Source organism: Astyanax mexicanus, chromosome 2, assembly GCF_023375975.1.
Source record: "Astyanax mexicanus isolate ESR-SI-001 chromosome 2, AstMex3_surface, whole genome shotgun sequence".
Lineage (NCBI taxonomy): Eukaryota > Metazoa > Chordata > Actinopteri > Characiformes > Acestrorhamphidae > Astyanax > Astyanax mexicanus.
This window is the reverse complement of record NC_064409.1, coordinates 67,727,689-67,747,280: the sequence shown is the minus strand read 5'-3', so window position 1 is coordinate 67,747,280 and position 19,592 is coordinate 67,727,689. Positions and strand designations below refer to the sequence as shown.

The window sequence follows — 19,592 nt, the reverse complement described above, 5'->3', positions numbered from 1 at the left end:
TTATCTGTGACATAAATAACTGCAGACTTATGATGAGATGACAAAACACCTCGTCTTGTTTGTGTGTGTGTTTAAGAGTGTGTGTTACAGTTTTTTGATTTAGTAGTTTTTTGTTATGAACAGGTGTGACGCTCCATGTCTAGTGTTACCTCACATGTTTTCAAAGGGCTTCTATGATATAAAAAGAAATTTCCTTCACGTTTTGAAAATTAAAGTATCTGAAGCAATCTGTGGGAGAGTCTTTATCTGAGCCAGTTGTTCTAGAACAGCATCAATTCAAGCTAGGACTGGATAAAATGATTAAATATTTAATATATTTCTTAATTTCTGGCATCGCAGCTTAATTATGTAGATATGAATAGGATACTGCCAAGAACACTCACAACTAATGCCTGTATCTACCAATCCCAGTAATGAATGTCAGCCAGTGACAGATTTTGTAAATTAAAGGAGAAGAGAAGGAAACTTTAAAATTTAAAAAGGTATTTAAAAATCATACTATTATTAGACTAATTTTACCAAGTTTGGTCCAACTTCATACTGTAATTCCTTTTTTCCATGGTCACATATGAACAAAATTTAATAGTAAGAAACACATCATCTTGCGTGTTGTGTTTAGCAGATAGATTTGTTTTTTCATTAAGCTGAACTATGGATAAAATCTCCTAAATAACTCTATCTTAGACTTCCCTCAGCTCTATGTCTCTCTCTCTCTTTCTTAAAGAAACAAACAAACAAACAATTACACACTCTGTGAAGCATATGTTCTCCTACTACTAAAATAAACTGGTCTGTCTCTATAACTGGATGGCCATAAATTAAGTTAGCTACAGAGGGAATAAAGTACAATAATCTGAACATTTTAAGTAGAATCTTCTTCTTTCTTTTTCATATTTTGCATTAATGGTTAACCTTTTTATTTTATTTAATTGGAACCCGAACATAGTTCATCAATCTAGTATCATTATAGTAAAATTAATCATAAACATATGTTTGAATATAAATAAAAAACCTGCTACTAGGTTGATTTTACATTTGATTCTTTTGTTTTGCATTTTAACATCCATTATTAAAAGTTTAAGTGTTAAAAATGAAAGTGTGATTTTTAATCAAATATTGATACTGAATTCTTGAAAAGTTTAATTCAGGCATATGTGGTGGATCTGGAATTGGCAATTGGCTATTTTAAGCCTCGTTCTTTGTTTTGACCAGTCTAGCAGGGCACCTTGTGGCATCCTCTAGGCACCATAACCTGATATTATTCACAGTCTGTCACAGTAAAGGATGTTCTTAGAAGGTCACAAAACACTTTACAGTCTCGAGTGTTCAATTATTGTACACTAGGACATTAAAAACCTAATGTATTGTATATAGTTCTGTTTAGTTCACTGTGTTTGAGCTGCTTTCCCATCAGAGTTTTGTCAATTTGCTGCTGTTTTTGCCTTTTGCCACCAAAATCAAACCAGTTTTGAGCACAAAAACAATTTTATTGCTTCCAACAACTTGAGCCAGTGTGACCGTGCCCTCTGCACAAAGCCAGGTCTATAAAGATGTGGTCTGACATTGAGTTTTGTGTAGAGGCATTCTGTGCACAGAGACCTGACCTCAACCCCACTTAATACCTTTGGGACGAATAGGAACGTCAGTTGTGAGCCAGGCTTCTTGACTAACCTCAGTGCCTGACCTCAGAAATGTGCCTATGACTGAATGAGCACAAATTCCCACAAACACATTCCAAGATCTTGTGGTAAACCTTCCACGGAAAATGGAGACCGTTATCACGCAACAGAGATTGGGGAACAACACTATATGTTAATGGCCATGGTTTTGGAATGGAACTTCTAGCTTATATGTAAGCGTGTTGATCAAGTGTCCATATACGTTTGGCCATATAGACTCTATTTACATTTGATCAGTTCAAAAGACTACTGTCTGGATTGTATCCTTATATGATTTTTGCCATATGCATTTACAAATTGATAGTTAAATGAAACTCCACTTATTTGGAATAAAGGCTAATTGCTGTGTTGAGTGGACTATACAAATTTGCTTGTTGTATGGCAATCAGCTGTTTGTAGGTTGTAGAGAGGGCAACAGCCTCGGCTGTTGAAGTGAGAATTCCTAATCCTCCATGCAGATTTCTTTCAGCTGTGCTGAATTTCAGTAGAATTAAGATCCAGTCTTTTATTTGTACATTTGAGAACGACCCATTTCTTGGTAGGTGTAATAGAAGGTTTTGTCATCGTCATGTTGCACGGTCCACCCCTGCTTCACCGTCCGTTTTGTACAGATGATTCATTCAATAGTTTCTAATGCTCAAATGCAGTGTTGTAAATAATAAACAGAATCCTTATACTGGTAACTTGCCAGTTTTGCAATCATATCAATTGGTTGCTTTCTCTTCCTCTTTCTTGTTCTTTTTATATCATATTCACTGAGGGAGTAGAAGCATCTAAATTTCTAAATAAACTCAAATATACCATTCATCCTTTCTAGCGATGGACAGGTTTGTGTGGAAACAAGCAATTTAGCTGGTTTTATTCCTCTCAGATCCTTAAACCAAATTATGACAAGTACAACACAAATGATTTGGATGCACTAGAACAATATTTTTAGATCAAATTCTGATGTTCATACAAGTTCATACATGCAAGCTGCATTAGAGTGCCATTATGCTTTCTTTCTTTTTTCCTTATAACTCTCCTATTCCTTTTCTCCTTGAATCTGCTGGAGCTCTACCTTTCTATCTTTCCCCTTCTTGTTCTTTCCCACTCCTCTCCAACCTCGTTTTTGATGGCATGCTGTTTGTTTTTGTCGTTTTAATGAGGTCTGCAGTGATGGATGAACCTCAGACAACATGGACTGTTCCTACCAAGAGCTCTGAGTGTGTTTGACCCCATTCGTTAGCAGATGGTCTCTTTGCCCTCCTCTCCTTGCCAGGCTTCTCCCCTGATTCCTTTCCTCTTCTTCACTTTAGTATTCTCTTGTGCCTGTTTTTTCCTCCAATGAGCCGTGCAGAACAATATCTGCCGAACAAATGTGAGATTATACACACAGCTGGATATCGTACTGCTGCATATGCTGCGTTACTTAGTTCCAAAAACAGTCCAAATGACTCTGCAGTCCCAGTGATTTACTATCACTTTATGACAAGGGTTGGAATATTATTTATCATATCGTTCCTATTATGCTGTATCGATTTGAGGCGTCAAACAACAATATGTATTGAACAGTGGCGATTACTCTAAGACTGCAAGGGAAGCTCAGCTTCCCCTAAAATGTAAAAAAAAATAAGTGATTAAATACATACTATTGTGTGTACATGTCACTGATTAAATATGCGCTACACCGCGCTGAACTTAGTTCAGAATCAGCTTCTTATCACTGGTAACGCCGCGGCTTTCCTCTCACTCATTCCCGCAGCTTCACAGCGCTGCTTTAAACAGTGCGGACGCTGAGCGTCCACAGACTTCAATAGCGGAGCAAAGCGTGCGGCGAAACGAGACGAGTCATTGGATAAATGCTGGGCTTTGTCCCGCCCATCGGACGCTCAGCGTCTCTGGGGGTCTATGGGGCAGTGGGCTGGCCTCGGCCGGCCCGGACGCTCAGCTTCTGCGTGATGATTGGATGATCTGTCTGAGGCGGAGTCTTTTTTGATTGACAGCGAAATGAGCGAATCAGCGATCTTTTAGTGTAAAAATCCAGTTGATAGTCTTCCTTACAAAGAAAAACTTAAGAGTCAAACAGCAGGGCAGATCAACTGCTCAGATTAATTTGGTGTAAAAGGTGGGGAAAAGTAACAGGTATTTTCAGCTGTTCTGGTTTGATAAAGTGAGCTGGCTGACTGGAAGTGCTGTAACAAATAAAATGTACTGATGGCCATTCCTCTTGATGAAACTATCTCAGGACATAAATGAACAGGGGCCAGTAGTAAGTATTGTGTTATTATTAAAAATAATTTAAACAATTTAAATTAATAAAGTTGATTATTTAAGTAAATTATAACTGTCCAAAAAGGAAATAAATTTACCTGCATTTTTTCCTTTACCAACTTTAAAGATTTTGCGTAATGTTTTTTTTTTTTTTTACTGATCATTTTATGTGTATTCATGTCATAGCGTCATTTTATGTAATTGTTCAATGTAAAGAATGGGTGCCTTTTTGTTGTGTAGTGAAAACATGAAAATAATGCCTTTTGTTTACAAAAAAAAGAGTAGAATTTACGTATAAATAAAACTACATATGTTAAGATGTAGGCCGAAATTGAGCTTCCCCTCCTTGAAAGACCAGCATCCGCCACTGGTATTGAAACATAAACACTTGAAACTCCCTAAAACTCTCCCTTCAATTTGACTTGCTAAAGTTACAGCTTTATTACTCTATATGGTGGTGAATCGAATTAATAGGGTGAACCTGTGGTGAAAAATATTGGTTGTTAAATTCTTTAAACTGACACTAATAAATACATAATACCTGGTATTTGCATATTTTGAAGTATTTTATCCTCCTCAGTAACTCCGATACAGGGGAGTATCGTACAAAATTGTCTTATGATTAGTTGAATATCGCAGAATCACAGTATCGTAATTTTAGCATTATCGTGGGCAACATATCATGAAAAAATTGTGTGATATGATTATTAAATTTGTATCTCAATATGCTAAAAATAATTGGTGATATACCATATGATAAAAACCTTAACAAAGTATAATGGTAAAGTATCAGTGTTTATTTGTAACAATAAAAAACACAGCATGTTGGCCGTTTAAATAATTTATATTTATCAGTGTCTAAATAATATGTTTTTAATATAAACTGTGAGAAACTTGCACTCTAGGTGGTATTTAATGACTGAACTGCAAACAGCATTATTTTGTTTGAGTTTATTACAATGATTCTATTCCATACTTTATTTAATTAAATGTAATCTCAACGGAAACCAAGCCTTTTCCACACAAACAACCCAGGCACATTCTTTTATATATCTTTTATAGAATTTAATCACACATATATGGCAATTTGTGTAGTAGGTCCAACATTGTAATATTATTGAATCTTATATAAGCTAGTTTTGAATATATTAATAACTATATGACCCTGCTCTGATTTTCCTTTTAAAAAGCGATTTAAATGCCTGATGAAAAGGCCAATTACTGTTGTTTTGCTGTTTTCTTTATTAAATATATTAAATACAAAATAAAAAGCCAATAAAAGCTCTTCATTAGCTGGATTATACTTAATGTAGTTGCAAGCTTGAGTTCAAGTAAACATACCTGCAGAAGCCCCAAACTTTACCTCAGGTAAACCCCTCACTACTGCTACTGCTGGTCTGCTGGATTCTCAGAGACCTAGAAGAAGAGCAGTGGTTTGTGTGAGGCCTGAGAAATGAGCTCTTTATAAATCTCCAAAAGAAAAGCTGAGGCCTAAACTGCTGCTCCCTCTCCTTCTTTCATCTGCCTCTTTTCCTTTCATGCATTCTTTCTTTTCTTCTTTATATGCACTTCAGTGGCTGATGCTTTGGTTTGCTCTCTGAAGGTGTGTGTGTGTGTGTGTGTGTGTGTGTGTAGCAGGTGGTGTTCTCTTGAGGCCCTCAATCTCTCAGTAGAATAGATTTTGTATTTACTTTTTCAGTTTGTCCATTTTCTTTTTATTATCTGATCCCCCTTTTTTCTGTATGTTCTTCTGATATCTTTTTCTGTATTTCTACATTTTGTTCTCTCTCCCTTTTTCTTTTTCTCTGCTTTCTTCTCTGCTTTTCTCATTTTTTGTTCTTTCTTGCATACTTTTTGTTCACTTTCTTTTTTTTCTTCTTTGCTTTTGTCTATTAGCTGATCCCTCTGTTTTCTGTGTATATTTTTCGATCTCTCTTTCTGTATTTCTGTTGCGCTATCTCTGCTCTATCTTCCCCTCTCTCTTTTTCTCCCCTTTTTCTTTCCTTTTCTGCTTTCTTATTCGTATTCACTTATTCTTTATACTTTCTTTCTTTATTTCTTTCTTTTGTTTTGGCCTTTCTTTCTTTCTGTCTTTCTTTCTTTCTTTCTTTCTTTCTTTCTTTCTTTCTTTCTTTCTTTCTTTCTTTCTTTCTGCCTTTGTTTTTCTTTCTGTCTTTGTTTTTCTTTCTGTCTTTGTTTTTCTTTCTGTCCTTCTTTGTCTTTTCTTCTTTCTTTCTTTCTTTCTTTCTTTCTTTCTTTCTTTCTTTCTTTCGGTCTTTCTTTCTGTCTTTGTCTTTCTTTTGTTTATTTTTGTTGTATTTTTCTACATTATTTTTTCTCTTTCTCTCTTTCTATCTTGCTCTCTCAGTTATGCATTCAGAATTTTAGTCTTTCTTCATTTTGTGTGTGTGTGTGTGTGTGTGTTGTGTCAGCTGTGATGCAGTCTAGCAGATGGGTCTGTTGAGGCGTGTAGAGCTCCAGGTGCAGGAGAAAAGCAGTGCAGGAGCTGCAGGCTGAGTTAGCTAAGGGTCTGCTTCACTGACCACCAACACTTCCAGCCTCTTCATCAGACTGTCTCTGAACACACAGCTTAACTGACCTGGAGCTCGGAATGGCCTTCTATTAAATGCAATTATTTCTCTTTCTCTCTTTCTCTCGTTCTCTGCTCCTCTGGAGTAGTTGCAGATTCATTATGAGTAATCTGACTCCTCCTCACCTCATCTGTCCCCCTCTCGTCTTTTCTGTGGGGGTCTCTTTCTGGGTGATGTCATCACTACAATTTTCGGTGTAAGATTTCAGCCACAGGGTGGGCTGAGGGAATCTAACCACATATGTAGTGCATAACGCCCCACCCCACACACTCGAACAACCACACATGTAGACTCTTCTAATGATTTTGTATTACTTGGTGAATTTAGTAACAGTTGGTAATATTACTGCAACCCCGAATGATACTGATAACGCACGGCCATGTTGTGGAGAGAGAAGATTATATTGATAACTGATCATCTAACAAAAACAGTTTGTCCATTTTTTTTCTTGTTCACTCTTAATCTCATTGAATGTGGACTAACAGAAATGTTCAAGACTGACTTGTAATATTATTCATTATCAATTATTCCTTTTGTTGTACATTTACTAGATACAGATACAATGATTTTTATGTGGTAGCAGAGATATATGACATCTGGATGGCTAAAGTATTCCTGTATATAAATAATATTCATAATCTGCTGAGAACAGCCTCATCATATGTAATTTGTCATAACAATCTCACATTGTCATAATTGTGTGCCAAGATTGAAGTAGAAGAGTGTGGATGGTGAACTACATCCTCCATTGTTCTCAGGAATGGGTGTGTGTATGTATGTGTGTATATGTGTGTGTGTGTAAAGCATCATTATCTTTGACCATTTCAGATCTTGCCTCATTTGAATGTTCTGCAGCCCTCAGTCCTGCAGTGCTGTATTTCTTTCACTTTAATGTTGCTTCAATCTGCCTTTATCTCCTTTATTCTCCTCACACATCTCGAATAATGCCTTATGATATCATTTCTTTTCTTAGATATCGTTTTTCATTTTTTTTAGGGCCTCTTTCTCAGAATTCAATTTCCTCGTACCGGAGGGCATTTTTCACTCTGACTGCAGACCTGATAACAAATTGAAATGTTCAGCCTCTTTTCCTTTAACTTCAGCCCTCATTAATGAAAGGTAGGGGATTTTGGGGTGGGGAGAACGAATGCAGGATGGAGGGAGAATATGACTGAGAATGAGGGAGAAAGGAGGAGTAGGAGACTTATTTTTCATGCTTTAGTTTTGGTCCTCGGGGCTTTTTGAAACTAATGCCCTCCCTAAGCTGCTCCTGCTGCGATCCCCCGTTAGCAGAAGCTCCAGCTTTGCTTAATGTTGTGTATCATAAAGACTAGGCTGTGTGCATACGGAATAGACCTCCTCCAGATCCATAACCTCCATCAAAGTCAGCCGCATGATGATTCATAATTAGGGATGGGCCATTCTGCAAAAATATTATATCAGGACAGAAGACTATTTTACAATGCACAATATATATATATTTTATTTTAACACAGAGACAGTGGCACCTGGAATTAGATGCTTAAACACTGATATTTGGATAATCTCCTATGCTTCATGGTTTAAGGTGTTTTAATTTATTTGATATGTGCTTCTCCATATGCAGTTAAAAAAGACTAGTTACACTCTTATTATATTTAATTAAATATGCAGTTGGTCAATAGTCTTTAAGCAGTGATTTCCCGAATATACATAATATGTTTATAAAATTCTAAAGCTTCAACAAAGAAAAGCACAATTACCATTTGTGGAAGTGGATTATCATTTTCATTTTCTAAAAATGGTAAAAACCAGCAGCACTCTGTGGAACCAAGGTGCCAGCCTCTCATTGGCTGATCATGTGACCTTTAGTATTTGGAGTGTTCTCATTGGTTGTTTTTTTAATCATGTGTGTTTTAAAAGCTGGAATGTTATTAACTTTTGTCTTTTACCCCAATGAAGGCCTGAGCGCCGAAACCCATAAATCAGAAATCCGTTTTTTGATCAGTGATTTTATTGCCAGGCACCTTGTTGTGCAGTGAAGTTGCACCAGATCCATCTGCTTCCAGTCCATTTTCATTTTCTACCCACTGATGCTGTGAACAGTTCTCAGTTGAGATTGAAAATTGGATCGTCATACTAGTAGTAGTTCAGCGATCAGACATTATTGGTCCCAGCATTGAGCTGTGGAGCAGTGAAACTGTGCTCTCAGAAATTATTGTGCTCTCTCTAGTACTTTAGGGGTAAGTTGGTGAATTGGGGATAAGATGAGGTGGCATGGTGATCATCTAACATCTTCACCTCACTAATACTTTTCTTGCTAAAATAATGCTTTAAAATCTAGCGGACAGTAAAGACATTTACTCTAACAAAAGCAGGCTCTTTTTTTATTAAGGTCCTTGATTTCAGAAGAAATGGTGAAAAAGCATGTGTTCCATTACTTTTAAATACTTTTAAATCCTATAGATAAATAAAGTTCCACCATAATGTTCCAGCTTCTTGTAAGGATGACCTTATATGACCTTGTAACCTGTACATGGTGCATGTGTGTGTGTGTTTGAGAGAAGAAGAAGAAAAGCTTAATGCTGAAAGTCCAGTATTGTTAAGAAAGAGAGAGAACCTCTTCAGATACATGATGGAGAGAGTCATGTGCTATTGTGACAGAACACAGTATGGAGTCAGAAGTGCAGAGCAACACACATTAATCAGACAGAGAGAGAGAGGGGAACAGAAAGAAAGGAGAAAGCAACAAAGGAAGAAGGAGAACTCAGAGTGGTAGAGAGAGGAGGGAGAGAGAGGGAGAAGAGAGAGAGATGGTGGTGCTGGTGGAAGAGGCCCATTCATCATGCCGTGCCTTGTGGGATATGTTCGGGTCACTTGCACACAATCACTGTCTGTTCTGACTTGCACAACAAGGAATACAACCATACACCACTTGTTTAAAGACAAAATAGCTGATCTATACATCTCTCTCTCTCTCTCTCTCTCTCTCTCTCTCTTTTCTTTCTCCCCTTAGTTTTAAAATTTCGAAGTAGCTTTATTGGCTACTTAAGTGCTGTAGTGCGGTATGACCAAAAATACATATCACGGCATTTTGCAAGATTCTGACAGTTTCACGATATATCACGTTAGGAGAAAAACTGCTGAAAAATGTAAACAATAGACCTTTAAATAGAATATTTTAAATAGTTCCATAAACACTATAAATGCATCTAAAATAATCAAAATGTAAATATTCAAAATATATATATATTCAGAAGATTTATTATTATTCTTAAGTTAGACACAAGTTTAATATCAAGTTACAATATGTTATTATTAATGCCATTAGAAGCATTAAAGTATTAAAGCAGCTGTTTATCAGTTTGTTTTACGATTCACTTGGTTCTCCAAATAAGAAATAAATTCAGTTCAGTGTGCATTAAAATTATCCTTCAAGCTAAAGTATTAATATATTTGAACAGGACTATAGCTACTCATATTGTAAGGAGCAGCAGCAGAAGCTTCAGGAGTTCTGTTCTCATGTTTCTTCAAGCAGGACAGCGTGAGATTGAGCAGAGCTGTTGTTACTGTGCTTCTTTGATACTCTATGCTCTACACTTCTACATAGCGCTCCACAGCGCCTCTAGAGGGATTCCAAATTCCCCTCCGGTATACCACAGTTTTTCTATTCCCTGTAGAGAAGTATTGCCAGAAGAATAGCACTCTCTTAAGTGTAAACATGAACAATTGGTACCAGCATGCCTAATGCCAGGCATGGGCTAAAGAGGTATAAATCCACCCCAGCTTTGAGTTATGTAGCAGTGAAACTGTGTTTTTCTCTGGAATGGTGGTACTCCATCCAGTGCTTTTGGGATGAGTTGAGGAGTTGGAGATTATGTAGGGTGGGGATCATCCAACACGCTGACATATTTCTGATGAATATGGTCAAATCCTCACAGCAATACTACAAAATATGTATTAAAAAGCCTCCCTGGACAGTAGAGACAGGTATGCCAACATGTGAATAAGCAGGTGTCCCAACAGTTTTGTCCATGTAGTCCAATTTATATGTGTATTTACTTAAACTACATAAATGTACCTGCTTATGTGAACATAGACTTTGTGAAATGTGATAATGTACGTAAGTAGTTTCTCTTTCTTTGTCATTCTCTCGCTCTGTGTCTCTCTGTGTATCCATTCGTCTTCTCTTGCCCTTCATTTCATTCTCTGTGTCTGTCTATCTCCATCTCTCTCCCTCTTTTCCTCTCTTCCTCTGTCTCCCCTGTTCTTTACTTGTGCCCCCCCCCCAATCCCCCTGTCTCTCTCTTTAGTAAAGTGGGCTCTGTTCATTGCTCTGATGGTTATCAGGCAGTCTGTGAGTCTAACAGTGTTTCATTATAATTGGTTGTAATGAAGAACTGCTTCAGCTCCAGGACGTCAGCCTCTGTGCAGGGAGGAGGTTCTTTATGGTTTACAGTGATGGAAAACCATCAGTGACCTTATTTGTAATGTTCTGACATTGACACACACACACACACACACACACACATATCCTGTGTGTAAAGTGTGTGAACTCATTATCTCCCGCCTCGGTGTGGATGAGTGAAATACACTGCGCTCCTGTGCTCTGTCCTTGTGTGACCTACACTTTGGGAGCCCTTATGAACTGCAGTTACCCATCTGTTCTTCACAGCTCTGATACAGATTTCCTCCTGTTCTAGTGCTCTGATCTGATTAAACAGATCTGCTTTCAGATTTAATCCAGTCCGTGTAAACTTTATTTCTGGAGTCATGTAAGGTATCCACCATTAGCCAAAGAGTTTACACAGTTACATTTATTTCATTTTAATTAGCATTTATTATCTGTATTTCGAACAGCTGGATTTTTTTTGTTAAAGCAGTTAAATTTAAAACTGTTTTTTTTATGATTAAGTTTATTTTCTGTAGGTTTAACATGTTTCGTATTTTTTGTTTGTTATAGTTTAAAAAAAACAGGTTTTGATTTTAAAACGGTTGCTTTTTATTATGTGAATTTTTATCCAGGATTATTTTGTATAGTTTCTATTCCATTTAAAAATCATTTGAGTAATTAGGTAGAGTATCAATTTCTCTTTGATAGAAGCCTAATTAACTGCTTATAAATACCTCAGTTACTCTCTGAGATAAAAAAAAATGTCTCACCAACTTGGCACTTAAATTCAGTAAATTTTTACAGCAATTAAAAAAAACAACAGTAAATTGAGCAAATATCCTGCTTGATATTTTTCCATGCACATATGCATTTATTTAGCCATGTTTTTTTTATATATATATATAAAGCTGTTTTCTCACTATCACTTCTCGTCTGTATGGTTTCTCCACTAGTCCTACACATAATGTTTGATTGTCTATGTATTTGTATGTAAATTAACTGCGATAGTGACTGTTTTTAGAGTTTAATATGCAGTTTGATTGACCGCCTGATTGTTATTGAGGAAATCTTTATCTCTCTATCCCTTTATCAGGATAAATCATATTATATCACCCAGTACAAACAGCATGGCACTTACTCTTTATTCCATCTGCAATTTAACAAAACTAAACTTCAAAGCTGCAGTGAAGTCTTCAGCAGTAGTTATACGCATACTCCGTACACCCCACTGTCCTCCTCACTCATTCACTCTGCTGGAGTGTGTTTCTGAGACTTGTTTGCCTCCAGCACTACCCGAGAGCTCTGTTCTTTTTATAGCTCTCAGTACGGATGTGTCCCTTACACAACCTTCTGCTCCCTGCAGCTATGCTGCGCGAGATTACAGAGAGAGGGAGGATGCTGTATCTCTTAAAATGTTGAGACTGGCCCGTGTTGCATATCTGATGAAGACATGGAGGCAGCATGTCACAGTCACATGAAGGCTAGCCTTGTTTTTGTATTGAAGGTAGTCTTGGTAGATCACAGAAGATTGGACTCCTCTGATCTAATCCTGCTTCTATCTCATGGGGAAAGGACACCTATGAAGAAATGGATTGGGAACTTCAGTGGGAATAACAGTCCAAACATGGTGAGGTTGGAGGAAGTTGTGATAATGTACTTACCACAAAAATATGATCTTTTTAAAAGATTTTTTTAGAATTCCTAATTAAGCTGCTTCTCTTCAGAAAGTTCTGACTGTGGTTGAATAATATGATGATCATCTCAGGAAATGTGGTATCACAGTATGGTGGTATTTCACAACTGTCTAAAAGCATTAACAGAATAATAGAATAAGCTAACAGTATTATAAAAAAAATAAACACAGACTAATACACATTCCCGGGGTGGCTGTTATGGGTAGAAAACTAGGATTTAATTTCTGGGAATGTACAAATTTTGCCGTTTGTCAGAGCTGGATTTCTCCCAAATAGCTGGAGTAAGTGGTGAAAATGTTTACAGCCAACCTCAACAGGCTTAAGGCAGGTTAGCAGTGATGCTATCCGTTTTTCCAAGCTGGATTATTTACTGATAGTTGTTGACAGGCTGCTTAGTGTTTATTTTATTTTTTAGTTTTTCTTTCCTTTCCTTTTACATTTCCTTATCTTTTTTCCTTTTTACTGTTTCTCTCCCACTCATTCTTCCTTTACATTTTGATTTCCTTGGATATATTTTCTTTCTTCATTTTACTGCAATTGTCGGTCTTCTTATTCCCCCTTCTTCTCCTTTTCCTTTTGCCCCTGTACTTTCTGTCTTCCTCCATATTGCACCCCCATAATCCATGGTATGAAACCATCAATTTTCATACCATAGTGTAGTGTGAAACTGCTTACTACTGCAACCCTACCAGAGACTGTGCACAAATACAAAATATATGTAAAAATATACAAGAAACTGCTAGATTTATGGGTAATCAAATGGATAATTGGTTAACCACAGGGAAGAAAAAATTGACCAAAGTTAACACAAGGCTGCAGGGTTTTATTTTTGGTGACAATATTGGTGTTAATTAGTAAAACATTGTACAGCATAATATACTACCACCCTGTGAATGTGGCTGTTAATAAGGCTTCATTTCCAGACAGCTAATGAGCTAACAGAGCAAGCAGCGTTAGATAATAATGAGGACCCAGTACTTCTACACAAAATACTTTATCAGCACCAAATAATGTTGAAAAGAAATAGATGTTTTTAGTTTCTGTATTTAACTAACAACCAAAATAGTTAATACATTGTTAACAAATTACTAACACCAGCTAGAATTGTTAATATGTTGCTAACATCATCTAGAGCGGGTAATATCTACATGTCAGTAATTATTGTCTGTCTAACAACAGCTTGTGCAGTTAATATCTATCCAACATTGACTATTCAAGATCAAATCAAATCAAATTTATTTGTATAGCGCTTTTTACAACAGGTGTTGGCACAAAGCAGCTTTACAGAAACATGATTACAGGACAAAGAATCAGGCAAAACATTAAACATAGAATATACAGAATACAGAACCCCCAAGGAGGCAAGGAAAAACTCCCTCAGAGCTGCAGGAGGAGGAAGAAACCTTGGGAGGACCAAGACTCACATTTGAGGGGGGACCATCCTACCACAAACGGCTTTTAAATTAAAATTTAAAAAGTCTTTTATACATCCACATAGGTTTTATGTATTCAGGAGTGTAATAGCGCCACTAATGGCTTGGATGTAATCTGTAGTGGAGAGTAAGATGGATGATGAGCAGCTGATCTGTGGTGGTGGTGGAGAAGAGCTGACTTCAGAAACTTCCATCAGTCTGGCCGGACAGGAGACGCGAGAGCCTGAGGGTCCAACATCGGTATCGGGTCAGACAGGTGGGCAGTCAGTAACTCGGAGGAAAGCAGAGAGATGGAATTAGTTTTGACTGGATTTATGCAAAACTGAGAATATTAAAACATTATCAGAGTGTGGCAAATGACTCCGGCAGAACTGAATAAAACAGCCTAACTAAAGGCAGAGAGCCAGAAGGTAACATAGACATGGAGGCACCCTGAAACACCAGCATCCACCCACTCCACCGTCCACAAACCTGAGTGACCGTGTGCAGTGGGAGAACAACAGCACCAGCATCTCAGTTTACCACAATTTCCTCTGTCCATGAACCCCTGAATCTGCAGCCTTATCTAAAGGGAAAAACATTAATTACCAAAAGCTAAACTAAACAAGTAAGTTTTCAGTCTAGACTTAAAGATTGAGACTGTGTCTGAGTCCCGAACATATTCGGGGAGATTATTCCAGAGTTGAGGCGCTTTATAAGAGAAAGCTCTTCCTCCTGCAGAGCTCCTGTGAATTTTAGGAACTACTAATAAACCAGCACCCTGAGATCTGAGTAATCGCGGTGGTTCATAACAGGAGATGAGGTCTTGTAAATACTCAGGAGCGAGTCCGTGTAGGGCTTTATACGTTAACAGGAGAATTTTATAGTCTATGCGGAATTTGACTGGAAGCCAGTGCAATGCTGATAGTACTGGACTAATATGGTCAAATTTTCTAGTTTTAGTAAGGACCCTGGCTGCAGCATTTTGAACTAGCTGAAGTTTATTTAAGTTACTGCCGGAACATCCAGACAGTAGCGCATTACAATAATCTAGCCTTGAGGTAATAAAGGCATGTACTAATTTTTCTGCGTCATGCAGTGATAGGGCATTTCTTAGCTTGGCAATATTACGGAGGTGTAGAAAAGCTGTTCTAGTAACATTAGATATGTGTTTATCGAATGCTAGATCTGAATCTATGATAACTCCAAGGTTTTTAGCTGCTGAACCAGGGGTGGCTGAGAAGTCAGCCAGATTTAGCATTAAGTCTGATAATTTATTTCTAGCAGCTTTGGGGCCTAATAGGAGAACTTCTGTTTTATCACTATTTAATAGGAGGAAGTTGTGCGACATCCATGATTTTACATCTTCTACACAATCCTCGATTTTCTTTAATCTCGCTCTGTCATCAGGTTTGGCTGATATGAAGAGCTGCGTGTCATCTGCATAACAATGAAAATTCACATCATGTTTTCTAATAACTTTGCCCAGTGGGAGCATATATAATGTAAATAATAACGGTCCTAATATAGAGCCTTGTGGGATTCCATATCTTACCTTGGTATAACTGGAAGACATATCATTTATCCTCACAAACTGATAGCGATCGGTTAAGTACGATTTAAACCATGCTAAGGCAGTTCCGGTTACACCGACCATGTTCTCTAGTCTTTCTAAAAGGATAGTATGATCTATTGTATCAAAGGCTGCGCTCAGATCGAGAAGTACAAGTAGGGAAGCACAGCCTTGGTCGGCGGCTATAAGTAGATCGTTTGTTATTCTAACTAAAGCTGTCTCAGTGCTATGATAAGGCCTAAATCCAGATTGAAATTTTTCATAGATCTGGTTTCTTTGCAGGTAAGAGCAAAGTTGTTGGGCTACAGCTTTTTCTAAAATCTTAGAAATAAAGGGTAAGTTTGAAATAGGTCTATAGTTAGACAGTACACTAGGATCAAGATTTGGTTTCTTGATCAGAGGTTTAATTACAGCTGTTTTAAAGGCTTTGGGTACATGGCCTAGGGTGAGTGATGAGTTTACTATCATTAACAGAGGTTTAATTATACCTGTTTTAATAATTTTGTGGGAACAGCATCAAGTGTGCAGGTTGTGCTGTTTGAAGAGGAGATCATTTTCTCTAGTTCTAGCTGTGGAAGTGGGTTAAAGACTTCCAACCTAACTTCAGTAACAGGGTTTTGTTCTAGATCAGCCAGACCAGATGACAGAGAGGATGTAATATTTATCTGTTTAATTTTATCCCGAATGTTTTCAATTTTACTATTGAAGTAGTCCATAAAATCGTTGCTGGTGTAAATGGCTGGAATCTGAGGTTCAGTACCTGCCTGGTTTTTAGTTAATTTGGAAATAACACTAAAGAGAACTCTAGGATTATTTTTATTTATCTCGATCTGTGAGGCCAGATATGCTGAGCGGGCTTTATTAAGTTCTTTTCTATATTTAACAAGACTGTCTTTCCACGCAGAGTGAAACACTTCCAGTTTAGTTGACCGATATTTACGCTCTAAATTTCGTACTAACTGCTTTAAGGTACGAGTTTGATCATTGTACCACGGTGCGAGCTTTTTCTGTCTCTCTATTTTGTGTTTAAGGGGTGCTACAACATCTAAGGTAGAGCGAAAGGTATTTTCTAAACCTTCGGTTAGTTTGTCTAGTTCTACTGGGTCTACAGGAGAGTACATTAGAGTTGATAAGTCTGGAAGCTTACCTGTAAATTGTTGGGCTGTAAAAGGCGTAATTGAACGTTTTACAGAGTAGCTAGGGGATGTACATATATTATGACTGAGATGTAATTTAAATGAAAGAAGGTAATGATCTGAAATTGCGGAGGTTTGAGAACGAATATTCGGGTTATCTATGCTCACACCCAGGGTCAAAACTAAATCCAGAGTATGATTACAGTAATGAGTAGGTCCTGTTATATTTTGAATAATACCAACTGAGTCTAAAATCGATGTGAATGCCTTTTTTAATGGATCATCCAATTTTTCGAAATGAATGTTGAAGTCTCCAACTATAATCACTTTATCACTACTTACTGCTAAGTCTGTGACAAAATCACTAAATTCTTTTAAAAATTCTAAATAGGGCCCTGGTGGTCTGTAGATGTTAATTAAAGAAAATGCATTCTTTTTTGTAACTGGATTAATTATACTGGTGTAAAGAAGCTCAAAAGAAGTAAAATTTTCATAGTGTTTCTGATTGCTAACTAAGGTACTTTGGAAAAGTATGCAGACCCCACCTCCTTTACCGGACAATCTCGGATTGTGTATATAATTATAGCCTGCAGGGGTGGCTTCATTTAATGCTACATATTCATTTGGCCTAATCCAGGTTTCTGTCAGACACAGAATATCGAATTTCTGATCAGTTATCATTTCATTCACCAGAACTGCTTTTGAATTTAGAGATCTAATATTAAGTAAACCAATCCTTAGGCTTGAAATGTTAGTACTACAGTCTGGATATGATTGTTTAATATAAGTTAAGTTATTTAGATTTACTGTTTTAGTTTTTTGATGTTTTTGTTTGACTCGGGGGACAGACACAATCTGAATACATTGGTATCTAGGTAACGTCTCTTTGCAGCTCGCAGACGGTCGGTTAAGCCTCTCTGTCTGCGGCCTGGTCCCGGCTCTGGATTGTCAGCAGCTTCTAATACTACTCTGCCGACTAACTAAAAGACTATGAGCTATGCTGCATGAAAGTAAGGCAGCACCCTCCCGCGTGGGGTGGACACCATCCCTACCTAAAAGACCAGGCTTGCCCTCAAAGTGTAGCCAGTTATCTATAAAGCCCACATGATTTTCTCCACACCACTTGGACATCCAGCGGTTCAGCGAAGAAAGCCTGCTGTAAGCTTCATCACCACGCCTCATTGGGATGGGGCCAGAGCAGATTACCTCCTCGGACAGCGTCTGGGCTTGTTTAATCACCTCTTTAATATTAGCCTTAGTTACTTCAGACTGCCGCAGACGAATATCATTGGCCCCTACATGAATTACTACCCTCGAATATCTCCTATTCCCTAACCTGAGGTTGCCACTAATGTCCGGTGCTCTGGCTCCCGGTAAACAAGTAACTGTTGCCGCTGGTGCCCCTAAAGGAGTAGCTAATTTCACGTGTCGGACGATAGAGTCTCCTATCACCAGAGTACCTTTAACAGGCTCCTCAGTTGGTGCTTCACTGAGCGGGGCAAACCTGTTTGACACGTGAACTGGGGGAGCGTGGTGTTTAGGTGGGCTGGCTGTGGCCTTTGCGGTAGCATTAGCCTTAGCCTTTCGACTATGCCGCCGAGACGTTACCCATTCGCCCCGCTGTGAGGGCTCTAAGGCCGGAGTCGAGGGGGTACTAACTCTCCCTGAGACACCCGGGGCTGCTAACAGTGAATCCTGCTGTCTATCCCTTATTAAACCCCGGACGTGCAGCTCTAACTTATTCACCTTATCCACCAAGGTGCTAACTATCTCACACTTAGTACAAATACCACTATTGTTACCAGTATCGGTGGATAAGGGATCTAAGCTATACATGCCACACTCTAAACAGGTGTAAACCTGAGCAGAAGCCATGGAGAAAAAAGCACTCACCTTGTTTCAGTTGAAATTAGAAACTTACACAAACAAACTGCAGCAGCAAACAGCTAATCCAGCAAACCTGAGGAAAAAGTCTATAAAAGTAGACTGAGAGTGGATTAATAGGTGTGTAGAGCAAAGAGGAAGCAGACTAAAAGTGGATTAGTAAGTGTGAAGAGAGTAAAAGAGAAGAAAACAGAGAAAAGTGTAGAAGCTGAAGATTAAAGCAAGCTCTCAGCAGCAGAGCAGCACAGCAGCAGACCAGCACAGCAGCAGACCAGAGTAGTACGGAGCAGAGTAGGGAGCAGAGTAGGGAGCAGAGTAGGGAGCAGAGTAGGGAGCAGAGTAGGGAGCAGAGTAGGGAGCAGAGTAGGGAGCAGAGTAGGGAGCAGAGTAGGGAGCAGAGTAGGGAGCAGAGCAGTTAAAATATCCAACAAATGGAGCAGTTAATATCTATCTAATATCACATATAGCAAGTATTATCTATCCAACATGAGCTAGAGCAGTAAATATCTATACATCATCAGCTAGAGCTGTTATCTATCCAACATCAGCTAAAGCAGTTAATGTATCCAACAACTAGAGCAGTGAATAGCTATCCAAAATCAGATATAGCAAGTATTATCTATCCAACATCAGCCAGTGCAGTAAATATCCACCCAACATTGAGTATTTAACATAAGCTAAAGCAGTAAATATGTTTCTAGGGCAGAGAAAATCCAATGTTAGCTAGAGCAATTATCAATTTATCAAATTATCAATCAGCTTAGAGCAGTAACTGTGAAATCGACTAGAATTAGTAATATGAATCCAGTACAGTCAATCCAGTTCATATAAATCCAACATCCGCTAGAGCATTGAATATTTATTCAGCATCAACTAAAGCAGTTAGCTAAAGCAGTTCACTATTATTCAAATCAGATAAATCGGTAATATGTATCTAATATAATTTTTTCAACACCAATTGAAGCAGTTAGCTAGAGCAGTATTATCTATCTATCTAG

At 37.9% G+C, this 19,592-nt stretch overlaps 2 protein-coding genes across 3 annotated transcripts in view; one reads left to right on the top strand and one right to left on the bottom strand.

Annotated features, from left to right (window-relative positions):
* The window catches only part of ndst1a (N-deacetylase/N-sulfotransferase (heparan glucosaminyl) 1a), a 102,157-nt gene that overhangs the window by 17,786 nt on the left and 64,779 nt on the right, over nucleotides 1-19,592 (top strand). The window lies entirely within an intron of this gene.
* LOC125799057 (uncharacterized) lies at nucleotides 14,053-18,871 on the bottom strand. Its single transcript, XM_049474825.1, has one exon. The coding sequence runs from the start codon at nucleotides 18,583-18,585 to the stop codon at nucleotides 17,659-17,661; it is 927 nt and encodes a 308-aa protein (XP_049330782.1). The 5' UTR covers nucleotides 18,586-18,871; the 3' UTR covers nucleotides 14,053-17,658.